This window comes from Chaetodon trifascialis, chromosome 11, assembly GCF_039877785.1.
Source record: "Chaetodon trifascialis isolate fChaTrf1 chromosome 11, fChaTrf1.hap1, whole genome shotgun sequence".
Taxonomy (NCBI): Eukaryota; Metazoa; Chordata; class Actinopteri; order Chaetodontiformes; family Chaetodontidae; genus Chaetodon; species Chaetodon trifascialis.
Window position 1 is genome coordinate 535,001 of NC_092066.1, and position 20,000 is coordinate 555,000.

The 20,000-nt window shown below is 48.2% G+C and overlaps 1 protein-coding gene across 3 annotated transcripts in view; it reads left to right on the top strand.

Annotated features, from left to right (window-relative positions):
• pex5lb (peroxisomal biogenesis factor 5-like b) overlaps positions 1-20,000 on the top strand; it is a 31,790-nt gene that overhangs the window by 5,478 nt on the left and 6,312 nt on the right. Inside the window, exons 2-10 of one of the 3 annotated variants that reach the window (XM_070974941.1) lie at positions 5,264-5,359; positions 9,511-9,625; positions 10,882-11,151; positions 12,106-12,223; positions 12,809-12,896; positions 13,504-13,602; positions 17,004-17,123; positions 18,600-18,743; positions 19,150-19,220. In XM_070974941.1, coding sequence (XP_070831042.1) covers positions 5,264-5,359; positions 9,511-9,625; positions 10,882-11,151; positions 12,106-12,223; positions 12,809-12,896; positions 13,504-13,602; positions 17,004-17,123; positions 18,600-18,743; positions 19,150-19,220 — 1,121 coding nt within the window. The remainder of the gene's footprint in view (positions 1-5,263; positions 5,360-9,510; positions 9,626-10,881; positions 11,152-12,105; positions 12,224-12,808; positions 12,897-13,503; positions 13,603-17,003; positions 17,124-18,599; positions 18,744-19,149; positions 19,221-20,000) is intronic. The other 2 variants (XM_070974942.1, XM_070974940.1) reach the window with 2 other exon arrangements.

Sequence of the window (20,000 nt, forward strand, 5' to 3'; positions counted from 1 at the left end):
AGGCTTTCTGAGCGCCTGATTCGGCCGTGGATCAGTGTACAGGTAACATCCAGGTGCGTCTCAGCGATGCTGAGGGGGACCTCGTGTGTCCGTATGAGACATGGAGGACGCTCACGAAGCGTCGGGGTTGGTGGGACCGGAACCGAAAGGAGACCGTGGGCCTGTTCCTGATTGGACCAAATCAGCTAAAGCAGGACGACGTGGCTTTGACTTTGATGGGTTTGTAAACTGACGCAGTGTTGGAAGGTGAGATGACTGACTGGTCTGACTCCAGTGTGAAGACATGAGACACATTCATTCATTCATTCATTGGTTAATAATCCCGGCAAAGGAGCCGCTGCTCTCATCCCTCCATCACCATTCATGTGTGCATTTGAGCTGCTCTAATAATAAAAGTGCACGATGTTTTATTGATGAGATCGTCCTGCCTGCTGGGTTCACTGAGGCAGATCTCAGTCCGCCGGCTTGTCTCTCTCTGTCAGGACTTATTAGTCCGTCCTCTGAACTTCAGGAGACCGGCTCAACCTCACGGCCGCGTGCGCCCACCTGCCTCACCTGTGTTTGAGTGGAATATTCTGGATGTGGAGTGAGGTCGATGTCTGGCAGGAGGCTCTTAGCTGAATGCATCGTACCGACTGTGGACAAAGGAGACACGACCGAGACAACGTCAGAAGCACTTTGGTCCATTTTATAATCACTGCTTCATGCAGCGTCCAGCATCCAGACCGGATCCTTGTGTCCAGATCCCTGAATCCAGATCTTATTCTTTCATCTAGAGCCTTCTGACCTTTTTACCAAGAGCAGGTTCTGGATTGTGTCCTGGTGTCTGGAGGACTGTAAAGGTTGGGAGATGCATGTGATGACGTCCACAGTGAAACATGGATGTGGACAGAGTTGTAGGATGTGAATATTCACCCCCCCCCCCCCCCCCATACATCTATAGAGAGGAAAACCGTTTGTTGTACCAGGCTATAAACATGTTTATTTCAGCTGTATGGGGGTCTATGGGGACTGACTCGCTTTTGGAACCAGCCTCAGTGGCCATTTGAGGAACTGCAGTTTTTGGCACCTCTGCGTTAGCTTCGTTTTTCGGCCTGGAGGTTGCTGCTTGGCAGAGCTAAAGGTCAGCTGTGAACTGGTCTTGTGGTAGAAAATGTCCAGTGAGTTACAGTTTGCCCACGAACAAACGCTGACGGTCAGTATCGACCCGACTGGACCAAAGACTACCTGCGCCTAGATTCTTGTATCTAGATCGTATCGCTGCATCCAGACCCTTCCATCCGGACCGTGATCTCATGTCTGTTTAGATGTAATGATGATGATGATGATGACCTGTGTGTAGATTGTGACCTTGTATCTAGACCGTTATGTGGATCTTATCCATGCGTGTAGATGCTACCTTTATATCTTGATCCTTGTATTTAGAGTTAATCCTTGTATCTAGATCTTATCCTCCTGTCCAGCTCCTTGTAAATAGGTCTTATCCTTGTATTTACTGTAGATCTTGCTATCCAGATCGGATTATTTGTCCTGGTTCCTGTATCTAGATCACATCATTGGATCTGGAACCTTGGATCTGGTTTGCCTCCTTGTAGCCCATCTGTATTGTGTTTTTGTATCTGGATCTTTGTGTCTAGACTGTATCCCTGCTTGTATCCGGATCGTATCCATCGAAGTCCATGAAGGATGTGCTAGCTGTTTGTAGCAGCCTGTAGCTAAACAGCTAGCACAGTGTCAGATAGGCCAACTGTGTGTATGTGTATGTGTATATTGTGTGTGTTCAGTGTCAGGCTGAAGGATCATGAAGGTAAAAAGACTCTCAGCTTTCACGCAGTAGACTTGGTTTCAATGCTCAGCTTCTCCTCCGGCTCTCTGTGGGTTTAACAGCTCGGGCTGCTGAGTGCTCACTGCTGTCACAGGAAACATACTGTGCGTGTGTGTGTGCGTGCGTGTGCGTGCGTGTGCGTGTGTTCAAACCTGTGACCCCCTGCACTCTGGAGGTCACAGGTCATGCAAGTATGCAGCAGAACAGTCACTGCGAACAGTGTGTGGAGCTGTGTCCAGTTTGAGGAGCAGAGTGTTTGCGAGGACACGTCATGGTCCTTCAGAGTGTTAAACTGCTTCTTACTGCATGTAAAACAAAGTCTCGAAGGTCCACCCAAATGGACTTTTCTGGTCCTGAACTGCCAGATGTGTCACTATGTAAAACACACCTCCTCCGTTCAGGTGACTGCCATGCTCACCAAACCCAGGAAACGTGTTGCGCTGTCTGCCATTGTGGATGTGGAAGGTGTGAGCAAAGCTTGCAGTTTGTCTGTGGTTGGCAGCAAGAACCAACACAGAAGTCTTTGTCTAATTCCACCAGTGTCCAGACGAGTGGACTGACCATATTTAAAATTAAATAAATGAAACTGTGTGTTTGACTCTGCCGCACTGCTTTCTCAGTGAGGCAGGTAACACTACAAGCTGAAGGATGGATCGATACCGGCTGTCCATGAACTGACTTCAAACTTGGAAAGTTTTGGCATATTTTAGATTGTTTTACTGTTTATTTTGTTGGTTGTCCTGTTTAACTTGGCATCAGCTGGTCGGCTAATACGGCTGCTCCACGGGCTGGGCGGTAAACCAGTTTCATCAGCACCAGTGTCAACTTCTAGCACAACATACCACAGTGTCATTACTGTGATAAAAGTCTTGGCATATTAAAAATGATGTGCTGTACGGTGGCTGTGACTGCATGCAGGTAGGGGGCTACACATGTACTCATTGAACTTGAGTTACACAACTAACAACTGCTGTGTTTTCTCTCTATAAGACGACTCTGGTAGAAGATATGAAGGTAACATTATGAGCAACACATGCCAGTTCCTCTCCTTAGCCGGTTGAATTTGCTGTTAGCACGTTTCGTGGCTCGTGGCTAGTAGCACCGACTGCAGCCCCACAGGCTGGAGCGGTGTTGGAGAGTCTAACATTGAGAAACAGGTAAGAGAACCTGCGTGAACGTTCAGCCTCATTTGAAGCCATTTACAGAACCAGTTTGTCACGAAAGTTTTTGTGTCGCCTCTCGTAGCCAGAGCTAACGTTAGCCCCACACTTGCTCGTTAGCACGAGCTCCGCTGGTCTGTTGTTAGAGGAAAGCCTCCTCTGCTGCGTCAGTATGTGTCTGTTGCTGTAACATTAATGACCATGTACCTGCTGTTCAGCGCTGATGAAGTGGAAGCTAGTTGTGATGTAGTCTCAGTTTGTCCAGCAGTCAGTGGTAGTGCTGTGCGATATTACGATATATGTCGTAGTGCGATAGAAAAATGTCTACTGTACGATATAATCCCCTATTGTTTATATTGTAATTTTAACGTGTGAGCTGTGGTTAGCTCGGCGTAGCAACGCTACTGCTTTGCGGTAGCAGTTTACATCACCTGCAAGAACTCCTTTACTGCACTGCTAACGGGAGCATGGACGTAAACGACGTAGCAGAGATGGAGAGCACAGTGGACGCTGAACCAACACAACCCAAAGAGGAATTGGTGCCAAAAAGAGGGAATAGAAACTCCATTGTTTGCCACTGGTTTGGATTTAAAAAGGCAGACACCGACCAAAAAAACGGTAATCTGCAAAACATGCCGCCAACAAGTCGTCAGTAGGGACTCGAACACGTCTAATCTTTTCTATCACTTAAAGACACGGCATGAAGAGCAGCACAGAGATACGTTAAAATGTGACAAACTACTGAAGTTAAACCACAAAGTCATGAAACTGATTGCACTACCAAATATTTTTGAATGGTATTTGTCCATTTGATATTTGTGCTGGCTGCACGGTGGAGCAGCAGGTAGTGTGCGTGCCTCACAGCAAGAAGATCGCAGGTTCGATTCCCGGGTCGGGCCTTTCTGTGTGAAGTTTGCATGTTCTTCCCGTGCATTCCGGGTTCTCCGGCTTCCTCCCACAGACCAAAAACATGCTCATTAGGTTGATTGGTGACTCTAAATTGCCCCTAGGTGTGAGTGTGAGTGTGACTGGTGTGTGTCTGTGCCCTGCGACCGGTCCAGGGTGTACCCCGCCTCTCGCCCGTTGACAGCCGAGATAGGCTCCGGCCCCCCCGCGACCCCGAAAGGGATAAGCGGCATAGAAAATGGATGGATGGATGGATATTTGTGCTTTATTTATTTTATTTTCAATTGTTTTTTAATTGTCTAGTCACAAAACAGAAAGTAGCAACAAAAAGAGGGACTCTGGCACTAAAAAGACTTTATTTTTTTTATTTGTCTTGTCCCTTTACATATAAAATATGTGTTTTATAAATAAAAGGAGAAAAGATCAGAGGAATTGGCATTCATTTCATGTGTGTATATATTTAATTTCAAGTAAAAATACTATATCGGGATATATATCGTTATCGGGATATAAGATTACCTATATTGGGATATAAATTTTTGTCCATATCGCACAGCACTAGTCAGTGGTCAGAGCTAGCTTGACTTTTAGCTCAACCTTCTTCTCCTCAAAGTGTTTTTCAGTGTGTTTAGTCACATTAGCTTGATGGCTAACATGCTTGGGCTCGGGGTATTGAACTAACTGGTGCTCCTGGTGATGGCCACAGACCAGAGCGCATCACACTGCACACCAACATGTGTAACCCGTCAAAAATATTCTCGTGGTTAACCGGTGACACTCTCAGTGCAACGTTCAGGCTCTCTGAAGCCGACTAAAGAGCAGGAGAAGCAGGTCGGATGCCAGTAGGTGTGTGTTTGTGTTTATACTGCAGCGCTAACTCGGGTAGCATTAGCTTTGTTGCTATGCAAAGCCAGCAGAGTGTGTGCGTGTGCGTGTGTGTGTGCGTGTGTGCGTGTGCGTGTGTGTGTGTGCGCGTGTGCGTGTGCGTGTGTGTGTGCGTGTGTGTTGACAGTATCACAGACTTCAGCCTCCTCAGTCTAAAATAAAGCTCAGGTCAACAAATCAAGCAGACTTTGATCAAAGGAACGCAGATAAAAACTCGTCATTCACTTTCTTTTCGTGAACAGTTTCAGTTTATTTAAGTTTCATTTCTGGCTTTTCTTCTCATCATTTTGGTGGTTTGTGTTCGGTGTGGTCCAGCAGCCACATGCTGCCTTGCTGGAAGGCACTTCGGCAGTGTGGCTCCAAAATAGAAAAGATGACCTAAAGACTGATAAATAAGTCTAATGAACGTTTGTGTTGAAAGGATGTGACTGAGTGAATGTGAACCTCCTGAATGAATGAATGAACCCTGTCCATCTGCCTGTTGTAGGGGACAGGGGACAGGGTCGTTGCCATGGTGCTGAAGGAGCTTCCTGGTAAAAAGGCATCCTCAGAAGGAAACCCCCTCCTCACCGTGACAACCAAGGTTGGCATGACGACCGTGTTTGTTTGTTTACCTCTGCTCAGAGTTTTTTTTGGTTCTTGCTTTATTTTATTTTTGTTGTTTGCTTGAACCTGAAACCTGCAGCTTCACGTTTCATTTCTGCTCAGAGAGAGTCAGACACACCTGGACAGGTAGCACAGGACAGGTCACATGATCAGTTCTTTTAAAGGAGTCCAGTTTAACCCAGAAACCTGAAGCGCACAGAAGACGTCTGTGTGGACCGTAGAGACTGGAAGACGTCCCGTGTGTCTCTGTTAACGTGTCTTCATGACAGGAGCGTGGTTAACCTGCTGAGAGGGAAACGTGTTCTCATCATGTCGTTTTAGTTATTTTCATGAGCTTTCATGTTGAAACACATCAGTGATGAAGGTGATTGCAGACACATGATGATGACTGAAAAAAGAAATATTCAAAAGTATTTCTCAGTAAACTAAAGCGTTAAGTAGCAAGAAGCTAGAACGCATCAACTTATTTCATCGCCTGCATCAATGAATGTGTTCATAAATATTCATAAATACATGACAAATGAAACACTGATCAATGAAATAATAACTCAATAAAAGAAGTCCTTAATTCGCCTCCTCATTCACAGTCTGGAGGGGGAGGCTAACAGGCTAATGAGCTAACAGGAAGTGGTTTACACAGCTTCCTGTGCCTGTGAGGCCTGTTCTGACCATGGAGTGTCAGTGAAATAAACCTGCTCATCTCACAAACATTTTGCTTCTGCCGTGCAGGTGAACGACCCAGCGCTAACTACTGTAGCTCATGAGCTAACATGCTAGCAGGCTAGGACATGCTAGTGCTAATCAGTCACATAACCCCCCCATGTTCTTTTTTTCTCTGTTCTGTTGACCAGAGTTTGTGAGGAAGGGGAAAGGTTAGCAGCCTGCTAACTGCTAACAGAGTTTGATTCGCTCACTAAAGGCCACGAAAATGTCTCATCCAGATGTTACTGAGTGTTCACAGCAGCGAAGCTTTACCACCGTGTGCCCGTGGGCTGCAGACGGCCCCCCCTGCAGGTTGTTGTTGTTGTTGTTTTTGTTTTTGTTGTTGCTGTTGTTGTTGTAGTTGTTGTTGCAAACACTGCTCAGATCATTTTCCTGAAAAGAAGTTGGAGCTGGTCATCAGTCAAAGATACGACACTAACAAACCAGTTTAATAACCAGTTTGTTCATTCAGTAATTTACTATGTGTTGTCTCCTTGGTTAGTTCATCAGCTTGTTGGCTAACAGTACAGCGAGTGTTGACTCACAGCTGATTGGCTGAGGTCGCCGCCTCCAGTTTGAACTCGACTCGGTCAGGACAGTTTGCTTGGACTCAGCTGATCCTCTGGAGTGATCAGCTGATCCTCTGGAGTGATCAGCTGATCTGAGGCTTCAGTCTGTCTCGCACTCGTCACCGTGATGTCAGTCAGTATTAAATACAGTAAGAGATGAATATGACGAGTGATCACAGAGCAGTGTTGTTGGGACATTTGTGGTGATGCCTCAGTAGAGTTATGAGGTGTTGTGTGAGGTCACAGGTCAAAGAACACAGGTGATCTCTGTCACGTCAGCCTGTGATTATAATCATTACTGTTTGATTCCACATCGTGTTTGAAGTTGAAGTCTTGACATCGCGCTCTCTTCTGTGCGTCTCTCTTCTTTTCTTTCCCATGAATCAGTGTGTTTGGTTTTCTAACCCCCAGCTGAACTCTGACCTCTGGAAGTGAACAGACGTTTTCTGGATGTCGTCTGAAGCGTGAGGACGGATTTGATCGGTGTTACGAGCGGATGTTCCTCACTGGACGTGGAGCTGTGGTGCTCTTTCACAGGATTAAACACGAGCATATTCCTGTCGACATGTGGACGCACAGGGCTGCGTGGATTAGGATTAGGAAGGCACGCACACACACACGCACACACACACACACACACACACACACACACACACACACACACACACACACACAGACAGATCTGCGGTCAGGTTAAATCAGGCCTCGGACTGAACTGGTGAATTAAATGTTGTACTTCGTCCTATGTTTCCCAGAATGCCTTTCAGTAACCCCGAGCTGGCAGCAGTGCGAGGACTCTGACAGGAAATGAACAGAGCAGAAAACTCTGTCTTTCTGTCTTTGTCTGCTTCCCTGATCCCCGTCCAACAGTCTGCGTCTCTGTCGTCTCAACAGCCAATCAGAGGGGGACACAGAGCAGACTGTCCTGGAGGACGTTGGCGGTGCTGCAGCTGGTGGTTCTCATGTAAAGTGAGAGTGTGTGAAGGAGGACAGAAGTGATGTCCTGCGTCACACTGGAAGCTCTTTCACACCTGCAGTTGGACATGTCTCGCATGTGACGTGTCTCATGGGGACAGTTTAAGGTCACAGAAGCAGAAGCTTGTGTTTAATAAACTGTGAGATGAAGGTTGAAGATCCTGATCCAGAAACAACACGACGGACGGCCAATCAACAAACGATCAGTCTGAACTCTTTACGTCCAACAGGACAGCTGAGGGTTTGAATGTCTCTGCATGACGTCCTGCCGTGCAGCAGAATTATCTCTAGTAAAGTCAAATGAGGAAGGTTTTACTGAGATTGACGAGCCTCCGTCGTTCTTATGATGCTCGTCAACAAAGACTTGAGCTGTGAAAGGCGTCAGTGATGCAGCCTGAGGTCCACCTGAAGACCAGGCAGCGTCCATGAAAGGCTGCGGCTCAGCCTGATTGGCTGTTCTGCAGGAGGTCTGATCATCTGAGTCTGTCCAAGTCCTTCAGGCTGGCTTCAGTCCTCCTCTGCGCCTCCTCGCTCTGATGAATTAAACATGTAAAGAGGCTGAACAGTGAAATCAGCAGCTGCTCACTTCATGAATGGACTTGAAGACATTGAAGGACTGAACATGTCTCACTGCTCTCTGAAAGCTCTGCAGGCGTCCCTCCAACACAAAATGATTCATTAAGGTTTAAAAAGGTACGAAGAGCCTCAAACCTTTGGAGGACCATGTTTGGGAACGTTTCCTTCTACACTGTGCCTTGTGCCTCGCTGCCCTTCACTTCTTCTCTGCAGTCGTCCTTCAGCGAGCAGCACTGATGGACGACCGCGCTGCTCGAGTATTTACAGCCTGCTTAGATGTCTTTCTCTGTTATTCTTTCACCACATCGAACCAAAGCACATTAAAGTGAATGAGCAGCCTCCGGGCTGCAGGCAGTGATGCTCCTGATAACTGCAGGACGTCCCTGAGAGTCATTGTGTTTCCTTTTTCTTCAGAATGAGCAGTGATACTTGTCAGTACATCCAGAGTACTCTGACAACAGGAGCCGCTAACAGGAGCCGCTAACACGAGCTGCTAACAGGAGCCGCTAACAGGAGCTGCTAACACGAGAGCTGCTAACAGGAGCCGCTAACAGGAGCCGCTAACACGAGCTGCTAACAGGAGCCGCTAACGTGAGCCGCTAACACGAGCTGCTAACAGGAGCCGCTAACAGGAGCCGCTAACACGAGAGCTGCTAACAGGAGCCGCTAACAGGAGCCGCTAACAGGAGAGCTGCTAACAGGAGCCGCTAACAGGAGCCGCTAACAGGAGCTGCTAACAGGAGCCGCTAACGTGAGCCGCTAACGTGAGCCGCTAACAGGAGCTGCTTACAGGAGCCGCTAACAATTCAATTCAATTCAATTCAATTTTATTTGTATAGCGCCAAATCACAACAGAAGTTGTCTCAGGACACTTTCCATATAGAGCTGGTACAGACCAAGCTCTTTATCTACAAAGAAACCAACAATTCCCCCATGAGCAAGCACAAGCTGCTAACAGGAGCCGCTAACAGGAGCTGCTAACAGGAGCTGCTAACATGAGCTGCTAGCAGGAGCTGCTAACAGCTAATTCAGCCAACTGCTAATGGAGATAACTTAACAAAGATAGACTTAAAAAAATCAAGCTCACTGCAAAGTCACCATCAAGTCAACATCATTATTAGAACAAGATAGACGCAGTAGAGTGCAGTACAGAGACGCAGTAGAATGAAGTAAAGAGACGCAGTAGAATGAAGTAAAGAGACGCAGTAGCATGCAGTAGAGTGCAGTTATCGTCCTCCATCACACTCCTTGAAGCCGTCCCTCCTCCTCCTCTCTGGCCTCTAACTTCGCTGTTTTCGGTCTCCAGCTGGTTCGGGAGCAGCAGGAGAGTCGACCCCTGCTGAGTCCCTCCATTGACGACTTCCTGTCTGAGAGCCGGAGCGACGCCTCCTCCGCCCGACCCCTCACCTCCAACACAGCAGGTAAACTCCCGCTAATTATTGCCTCCTCACCCCCCTCTGTCTCCCCCATCCTCCACAGCTCAGCAGGAATCCTCTGCTGCTCATCAGCACCTCCTCTTCATCCGTCCTCCTTTCACGGCTCCACCCTCGCTCCTCTCAGGTGGTGTCAGGGTGAAGGTGGTGCCTCTCCCCTCACAGCACTGCAGACTCTGACCTCCTTCTTCTGTCTGCACTTCTCCCTCCATCTGTTTCTGCTTCCTGTCTGCTGCTCCTCCGTGATTCTCCCAAAGCTCTTAGTTCAGCTCTTCCTCTGACCTCCTCTCCTCTTCGCCTCTCTGATGAATGTCTTTGCTGTCCTCTCCCCTCCTGTGTTTCCTCTAACTTTGTGTCCTTGCTGTCCTCCTTCCTCCTCTGTGGCCATCTGTCACCTCCCACTCAGCAGGTAAACCAGCCATTAATTAACACCTCTGACCTGCTTCATCCTCTTGTCTGCTCCCTCCTCCTCCTCCTCCTCCCCCTCACATTCATTATGAGTCTCTTACAGACTCTCTGCTCTGTTTCTGTATTTTCATTAAAAAAATTTTTCACATCTCAGAAACTGAACAACTGAAATTTCATCTGTTCTGCTTGAAACTGCTGATCAAACGGTGGCGTCCTGTGTCAGAGCGCGATGAGACATTTAAAGGTCAACATGAACGAGCTCGGTTTGGATGTCAGTGACACTGTTTATTCTCTGAGCACAGAAAGGGGACATGGACTGTAACATATAGGGGGCATGGACTGTAACATTCAGGGACATGGACTGTAACATTCAGGGACATGGACTCTAACATTCAGGGACATGGACTGTAACATTCAGGGACATGGACTCTAACATATAGGGGGCATGGACTGTAACATTCAGGGACATGGACTGTAACATTCAGGGACATGGACTGTAACATTCAGGGACATGGACTGTAACATTCAGGGACATGGACTGTAACATTCAGGGACATGGACTCTAACATTCAGGGACATGGACTGTAACATTCAGGGACATGGACTCTAACATATAGGGGGCATGGACTGTAACATTCAGGGACATGGACTGTAACGTTCAGTCTGTAGACTGTCTTCAGATCTTCAGTCTTCAGACTGAGATCATTTAATCCCAAAATTTAAATAATCTTTTCTCAGATGTAGAAATCTGAATTTTCTTGGTCAGACTTCATTTCAGTTTGACTTGCGGTTGACTAGTTGTCATCAGACACCCCGTCTGTCCCCCCGTCCCGCAGTTCTGTCCACAGCTCTGGACCTGGTGGACCTCAGTGAGCCGGGGGAGAGCAGCGCGAGCAGTAGCGCTGGTAGTAGTGGCAGCAGCAGTAATAAGGACCAGAAGAGGAGCCCTCTGAGGAGGATGGGCAGCTCGAGGAGCTCGAGGAGCTCACGGAGCTCGAGGAGCCCTCGGCGCCGGACGAGACCTGAGGAAACAGAGCTGATCCAGGTTGAGGTGGAACACCTGCCTGCCACTCCCAGAACACCTGAGAGGATCTCGCTGGACTCAGGTACTGCAGACTAAACCAACACACAGGAAGCAACAGATAATGAACATATTCTTTTTTATTATGTTCAAGACATCTTCTTTATAAGATGATAAAAGACCGTGGACGGAGCCCTGAGGAACTCCACAAGAAATGATTCACACTGTCACACTTTCTTCTGAGATCTTAACTCAAAAACATACATTTTAATAAACCTGTGAGGTGGTGGTCCACCTGTGAGGTGGTCGGGTGGTCCAGCCCTGTGAGGTTTTGGTCCACTTGTGAGGTGCTGATCCAGCCCTGTGAGGTGGTGGTCCAACTGTGAGGTGGTGGTCCAGCCCTGTGAGGTGGTTGGGTGGTCCACCTGTGGGGTGGTGGTCCAGCCCTGTGAGGTGGTGCTTCAGCCAGGGCCTGTATGGTACTGAGGAGCTATAGAAATCAAGAAGGTGATTCTCACCGTGCTTCAGTCGTTTCCAGCTGAGAAGAATAAGAAACGACTGGTAACAGAAACACTGACTCATCAACATGCCGGAAACAGACTCCAGATCAGCTTCAGGTTGTTTTTAGCTGCTTGTCCTCGTGTTGTTCATTTTGTTGAAAGCTTTGAGCTCAGTCAGCTGTGAGTAAAAACCAGCGGTTGCTGACTTTAATCTGAGCTTTTACTGTGATGAGAACTGAACTTCCTGTTTCACCTCTGTGTCCTCAGAAGGTTTTAAGGACTTTTGTTGATTGACGTGATCATGACTCTGATATTTAGTATGCAGATTGACATGAACTTGAATTAAGCTTCTGAATGTTTGTGACTGTTTTCTTGAAATAATTCCAGTTTTCTGAGGACTTCTGTCTGATTTTGTACTTTTGGTGATTATTTCTTCACATGTACTCAGTTTGTTACAGCAGTGGAAGTCTGATCAGATCCGATGCACTATGTTGTTGTTGTTGTTGCTGTTATTGTTGTTGTTGTTGTTGTGTTCACAGTCAGTCTGTCGTCTCCTCTGGACAAATGGGACGAGGTGAACCTGGACGTGGAGGATGGAGGACGCAGGAGATACGAGAAGAGATGCACCTCCCATCACTCCTCCAGTGAACTACTGTGGTACTGTCTGTCTGTCCGCTAACAGTGGCTTTAGCGCTAACAGCGGCTTTAATACTAACAGAGCTTTAATGCTAACAGAGCTTTAATGCTAACAGAGCTTTAACGCTAACGGCGCTTTAATGCTAACAGCAGCTTTAATGCTAATGGAGCTTTAACACTAACAGCTGCTTTAACGGTAACAGAGCCTTAACGCTAATGGTAACAGACCTTTAACGCTAACAGAGCCTTAACACTAACAGAGCCTTAACGCTAACAGAGCCTTAACACTAACAGACCTTTAATGGTAATAGAGCTTCAACGCTAACAGAGCCTTAACGCTAACAGACCTTTAACGCTAACAGAGCCTTAATGCTAACAGACCTTTAATGGTCATAGAGCTTCAACGCTAACAGAGCCTTAACACTAACAGAGCCTTAACGCTAACAGACCTTTAATGGTGACAGACCTTTAATGCTAACAGAGCCTTAACGCTAACAGACCTTTAACGCTAATAGAGCCTTAATGCTAACAGAGCCTTAATGCTAACAGACCTTTAACGCTAACAGAGCCTTAACGCTAACAGCAGCTTTGTGTTTCGCTCTTCAGGTCTGCAGAGTTTAAAACTGATCCTCAAACAAAGACCTCCTTTGACATCCACAGCTTCGATGATCTCGACTTCATCTCTTCGACTCAGGTGAGCTGCTGTCTCACACCACTGCAGTACTGCTCATGCTTACACTGCAGTACTTCATCCTCAATAGAGTACTGTGGATCCAGTGTGCAGTTCAGGGAGCCTGGGAAAGTGGAACTTCCCCAGTCATAGAAAACTAGGGAAAGTCATGGAAGTTTTGTTTTCCAGACCTTCATCCAGCCTGTTCATGATCGAGTGCATGAACACACTGACAGCAGTGAGCTGTGTCCACAGCGTCCACAGAGCCTCGTCCTCACTGATAGAAGTGCTTCAGAGGACAGTGTGTGGACTGAAGTGAATATGAGCACAGTGTACTTTACAGCCTGACAGACCTGTGCAAAACAGTGTGAGCAATTATTGGTGCTTACGGGTCATGGAAATTTCATTATGGATCCTTGAAAAGTCATGGAGAAGTTTTGAATGCTGGGTGTCTGTAAATACGACTTTGACTTTGTTCTCAGGCTTTTTGTGTCTGTTGGTTTGTCTGTACTGTCTCACTGACAGCTGCTGGCTGACCTTCCTCTGTGTGTGTGTGTGTGTGTGTGTGTGTGTGTGTGTGTGTGTGTGTGTGTGTGTGTGTGTGTGTGTGTGTGTGTGTGTGTTTTTCCAGGACTGCGGGGTGTCCAGACAGCGCAGACGGACTCGTTCCTTGTTGGCTAGAAAGGAGTCTCTGGAGGACGAGTTTGTCAGAGCGAAGGCTGCTGTTGAGGTATAAACACACACACACACACACACACACACACACACACACACACACACACACACACACACAGAAAGTGATGTCCATGAACGTCCTCACTGAATCTCTACTTTCTAAACTTTCCAAACGTGTCATTGCTGAGACATTTGTTAACTTGGTTGTCATGACGACAGCCTCGTCCAGCCACTCTCAGTGTTGAAGATCAGATGTTGCTGATGTCATCAGAAAGCTGCTGATCACAGATCCACTCGGTGCTTCCTGTCATCTGAGAATCCAGCAGGCAGTCAGATTAATGACTGCACTCAGATCAGCCGGTCAGGACGGACCGGCAGACTCAGGATCAGTTTTCATGTGAGACTCTGATATCTTCCGAGTCCTCAGCAGAAAACCAAAAACAGGTCAGACGCTTTGTTTTCCTGTTCAGTGACGCTGAGCTCAGGTTGAATCTTTAATGATCTCTGAATGTGTTTATGAATCTTCCCGTCATGTTGCTCAGACGGCATGCAGCCTGAGTGATACTCATCGACGTTATCTCTCCAGAGCGATGGAAGCAGCCTGTCTGATTAAACACAGCGTTCATCAGAACCGCTTTGATTACTGGTCTGACGTCATTTCACCGTCAGCAACAAGGACTACGACTTCATACATGAAACATTTGTTCCTGTCAAACGAAGAAAAGACGACGCTCAACCAATAAAAGATGCTCGACAGAGGGAGGAGGAGCCAATTGTGATGTCACAGTTCACCCAGTTGGCAGACAGGAAGCGTACTCGGTCGCCCGCCTGTCGGTGAACCGCCGTGTGGCGCCGTCGCCAGCGGGGAGGCGGTGTCTGGGCTGCAGGAGGGCGGAGGTGAGGGTGTGCTGGTTGAAGCTGGTTTGAATGCAGACAGAAATGGATCTTTGCATCGTCACCTTCCAGCAGCGGTCAGGACATTCAGAAAACCACCTGACCCATCAAAGGGCGGAGTCAGCCCTCAGGGAGGCGTCGAGGTCTCAGCCCCGCCTGGTGCTTCTTACGGTACCTTGTTGCTTTATAGGTAGAGATGTCAAGGCAGTGAAGGTGCGTCTCTCTTTCGATACTCGAGTCTCTCGATCGTCAGCTGACCGAAGTCATGTCTCTCCATGAAACGTCTTCTGCTCGTCGGTGTTTTCTAACGTTCAGACTGTATTTGTCCTTCGGTTCTCTGGAGGCGTTCGGCCCTTAAAGCTGTAAAGAAATCAGCTCCTGCTCGTGAGACTGGTCAGTTAACGGTAAAGAGTGCAGTGATTTAATCCTCCAGTGGTCATAATGTCATAATCCCACACAGACACAACCCCCCATGTACGTTATGTAATCCCTGCTGGTGTGGTTCTGCTGCCTGACCGACCCCCCCACCGCTGATGAAGGTGAGGATGAGCAGGACAGGGGTGTGGTGGTTTGATGAAGGACTGACTCTCCCATCTTAAGTCCTGCAGTCATGATCGAACAGCTGCTTTGATGATTGACTCATATAAAGATGACAGGGCCAGGCTAGCAGTTTCCCCCTGTTTCCAGTCTTTATGCTAAGCTAAGCTAACCAGCTGCAGTCTTTCGTATCTCTCAAAAATGGTCCAGACTGGTTCAAACTGGTCCAGATGGTCCGGACTGGTTCAGCTTGGTCCAGATGGTCCAGATGGTCCGGACTGGCTCAGGTTGGTCCAGACTGGTTCAGGCTGGTTCAGGTTGGTTCAGACTGGTTCAGACTGGTCCAGATGGTCCGGACTGGTTCAGGTTGGTTCAGACTGGTTCAGGCTGGTTCAGGTTGGTTCAGACTGGTTCAGGTTGGTCCAGATGGTCCGGACTGGTTCAGGTTGGTTCAGACTGGTTCAGGCTGGTTCAGGTTGGTTCAGACTGGTTCAGGCTGGTTCAGGTTGGTTCAGACTGGTTCAGGTTGGTCCAGATGGTCCGGACTGGTTCAGGTTGGTTCAGACTGGTCCAGGTTGGTTCAGGTTGGGTAAGGGTTTGAGGAAATGAAGTGAACTAACAGCTCTGTGATTAAAGTGCAGATTTTCTCTGTCAGATATTTAATTCGAGCTCTTGTCTCGATGAGGTCGTGTCCTTCTGCTCTCCAGTGGCGTCGTCTCGGCTCAGTGAACCAATCACAGCGTCTCTTCTGATTGATGAGCCTCTGATTAAAAGCTGTTCTTCATCACGGCTGACAGTTTCTGAATTTAGCTGCAGGTGTTTTAATCCACAGAGGCTCGAGGTCCGCTCTGACCGATGGTGTGAAACATGATAAATACCTTTGGATGAGATGGTTATTTGTTTTCTTTGTTCATCTTCATCCTGAAGCTCCCTGTGGCCGTCTGGAGTCTGATGGGAGCCTCCGGAGCTCACAGTGCTGACGTTATATTTCTGTAAAGCTTTTTATTTGAGGAACAAATGTGTGAAAGTCAGATGTTCGATTCTGGTTACTGTGTTTCAGAGAATATTTCAGGGTTTGTCAGAGTCATTGTAGTCTGCACAGCTGGATTAAACTGTTCCTGGTGACCCCCCACCTGCCGCTCCCACCCGCCCCCCTCTGTGCATCATGTTTGACCCCCAGGCCTCCCGTCAGGTACAGAAACCAGACCACATCATTGTGAACACGGGGACACGGGAGGCCGGGTCAGACCGGCTGGAGGTCTCTCAGGTGTGTTTGAGTCGTTCAGCTCTCTGTTCAGGATGTGCTTTTCCACACTCTGACACTCAGACCGGCTCTGACCGCCAGTTCGTTTCCTGTCCGGAGCTGATTGGCTCTGACAGCCTTTGTGTCGGCGCTCTGGTCCAAAAGGCAGCAGCGTGGATTTTAGAGGAACAGCTTTTATATTCAGAACAGGAAACACAAACAGCAGGAGGACGTGGCCGCGAGCCGAGAGCCCGATCAGTGTGTTTGGAGGAGGTCGGTCAGGGTGAGGAGCGCTGAGTGTTTGAGGAGGGACTCAGAGTCCTGATCCAGTATTTATGTGTTCCTGCATTATACAGCAGCACAGTGAGTCCAGAGTCGGACGCGGACCTGCCGACGGCTGCAGACGTGACTTCATGGAACAGGCCTCCTGCTTCTGCAGGATCACTTCATGAAAAGATGCTTTGATGAGAAAAAGCCAAAGCTGCAAGACGCCTGTGGGCATAAAAACTGAAGGAGAGAAGTCACCTGCACTGCACTCCCAGGATGCATTTCACTGACAGCCAGCCAATCACAGAGACAGAAACGTTCAGCCCTTTAAAGCAGTTCACTTTCATTCATTCAGAGAGTCTGACAGACGCGGCTGTTTCCAGGCAGGGAGGCTCTAATGAGAAGACGCTGCCCTGCTGCATTGTGGGAAATGTAGGCTCCAGGGTTCTTGGACCGACAGTCAGGTTCTGTCCACCTGTGCCGTCTGTGACTGAGCGTCTGTGCTTGTGTTTCAGTCGGACACAGAGTTCTGGGACAAGATGCAGGCTGAGTGGGAGGAACTCGCTCGGAGGAACTGGCTGGAGGAGTCTGAGGATCAGGGTCCAGTCCCGCCCACCGTCTCACCTACTGAGAAGGTAAGTGCACAACCTGCTCCCACAAACCTTTGACCCCTCCACCCTTCCAACAGGTCCATATTTCTATTCCCCCAAGATGCTTTTTGGGAGCTGACTTGTGTGGATCATCAACCAGTGATGATGCTGGAGGTTTTGAACCAGGCTCAAATGAGACCGGGACGTGAACCTGCCTCGTCCTGCCGCTCTCAGACCCGACTGGACTGCTCTTCCTCACAGGACTCTGATTGGTCCAAACCACCGTGGGTCAGACACAAACTCAGACCTTGAAGCCCGGAAAGATTCTCACATCGCGTGAACAGTTTTCCCATCATGCATTTCTCCCTTGTAGAAGCCTTTTTTTCTAAAGAAAGAAGTCAGCTGACGCAGACTGGAGGCAGTTATTAACACACACTGATCCCCCCGGAAGAGTTGGAGGAAGTGTCCGGGGAGAGGGAAGTCTGGGCATCCCTGCTCAGACTGCTCCCCCCGCAACCCGGCCCCGGATAAGCGGAAGATAATGGATGGATGGATGGATGGATTATCACTGAGATGGATGTTTGTCAGCATTAATCTGGCGTTTTAATCCTCTGACCTGAGATCAGCTCTGAGCTGATGTGAAGCATCGGTAATCCCTCCTCCTCCTCCGCTCAGGTGTTACATCACCGCGGTCACGGAGGTGAGGCCGCGCTGATGTCCATGCGTTATCAAACATCTGTGTCGAACATGTCGTGTGTCGGTCGTCTTCTTCACATGTTTTATTGGTGCTCAGTTCTTCTTTTGTTCATATATTTTTGGTTTTCAGATCAAATCTTTTGGGGTTTCAACGCGATTGAAAGTGTTTTGGGGTTATTTTTGGTGAGAGAATCTCTCCATCAGTCCGGCCTCATCATCAAACCCCGATAAGCTCAGCATTAACGTCCACAACGCTGATGATGTGACTCGCCAATGAGCTCGTCACTGACCAGAGGACGTCTGTTTCACAAACTCCAGATTAAAGCAAAGGACTGCAGCCGTGTTCTTCTGAAGGCATTAAGCTGCTTGACACTTCCTGCAGATGTTTCACATTAAAAGCCTGCCAGATGTGGTGGCTTCTGACCTGCTGAGAGGCTTTTAATGTGGAACACGTAGAGGAAGTTCTGACCTTGACCGACTGAAAAAACGACAAAGCGACGTGAGTTAACAGTCAGTGTTAAACAGTGCTGAGCATGTGGCCAGAAGTCTGTGGACGGTCCCTTCATGTGATCACCACCTTCACTACCAGCCTGCTGTGCTCTCAGACCCCAGGGTATGATGGGAAATACCTGGCTGTCCTCTGACCTGGGACCTGATTGGTTTAGATGGTGGATATGATGTTTTGTATTTATTCATTTATGGTTTTTGGAGGTTTTGGATTTTACTGGTCAGATTTTTCTCGTTGAACGAGCCTATAGAAGTCCTGTTGGTCCTTGATGAAACGTGTCACAGGCAGCATGACGAGCTGCTGTTTGTCTCCTGCAGGGTTACTTCTTCAACACCAACAACCCGTACAGAGACTGGCCCAACGCCTTCGCCGAGGGTCAGGAGAAAGCTCGAGAGGGAGACCTGAACGCTGCCGTCCTGCTGCTGGAGGCCGCCATCTTACAGGACCCGCAGGACTCTGAGGTGACTGAACCTTTGTGCAGCTTCCTGTGTGTCCTCCAGGTCAGCGTCAGCTGCTTCAGCTGCAGGGTCTGCTCTCCAGACAGTCTTCTGATAATGTTTAAATCAGTCCGCTAACATGCTGCTGCTTTGCAGTCAAAAGTTCGGGAAAATGATGATATTCACCAAAACGTCCTGAAAACAACAGCTTGTCCTGGAAAGTTTGGGAAAGTTTGGGACTGTTCGGACCAGGATGTCAAAAGTAGAACCCCAGATTTGATGTTATGTGATAGAAGCTTTGACTTTTGATCATTTTATGTTTCCAACGCTGAGGATGAGGAAGATGAAATGTTACCGCAGGAAGCTGAAATCACGACGCGCTGTCAAAGCATCGAAGCCGCTCTGACGACTCTTCTTCATGTGTTTCCAGGCCTGGCAGGTTTTAGGAATGACTCAGGCTGAGAACGAGAACGAACAGGCCGCCGTCGTGTCACTGCAGAGGTCAGACTGACGTGTCACTCATTCATTCATTCACTCATTCATTCATTTGAGGTGCATTTTAATGGCGTGGGGATCACACTCATGTATTTTACCTGTTAAAGTGAATCATGTCTGTGGTTCTGACTTTATTCAACAAATGTAAGAACAAAAAGAAAGAATCAGCCAAACAGGAAGTGGACACCTGACGCCCGTACCTGAAAGAAAACACTGGACCAATAGTTTGCAGATGACGTCACGTCGCTCTTCTGGTGTGCACACGCTGCAGATGGAGGGCAGGAAGTGATTTCTGCACAGGAAGCTCTTTAACAGAATGCAGATGTTTTGTACGGTGGCTCAGGTCAATCAAACCGAGAAAGCGAGACGAGCTGCGTCGGCTGATGGTGGAAACGGCGCAACATTAGCTGTTGTTTTAAATGTGTGGTGATGATTTAAAGTAACAGCCACGAGCAACACGACCAGCACTTAACGGTTTCACATAAGACAGATGAACGCAGATAACGTACTCTGTCTTGTTTCTGACGATCCTCGTCTTTAGCGGCGTTTCACTGGACCTTTGCGAACTGTTAACCGAGCAAACAACCGCAGCGTAAACATCAACAGTCACCGCGGCGACGCTGATCGTCAGCTGCTCGTTCATCCACAGTAAAAGCTACGCACGTCATCCCGGGACAGAAAAGCTGTTCGCCTCCGGACTTTTGTCTGCTTTCATTCTCGAGCAGATCGGCGTCGGAACGAGCAGCTGGTTGTTTTATCTGCTGACTCAGCAGCAGCGAATCTTTC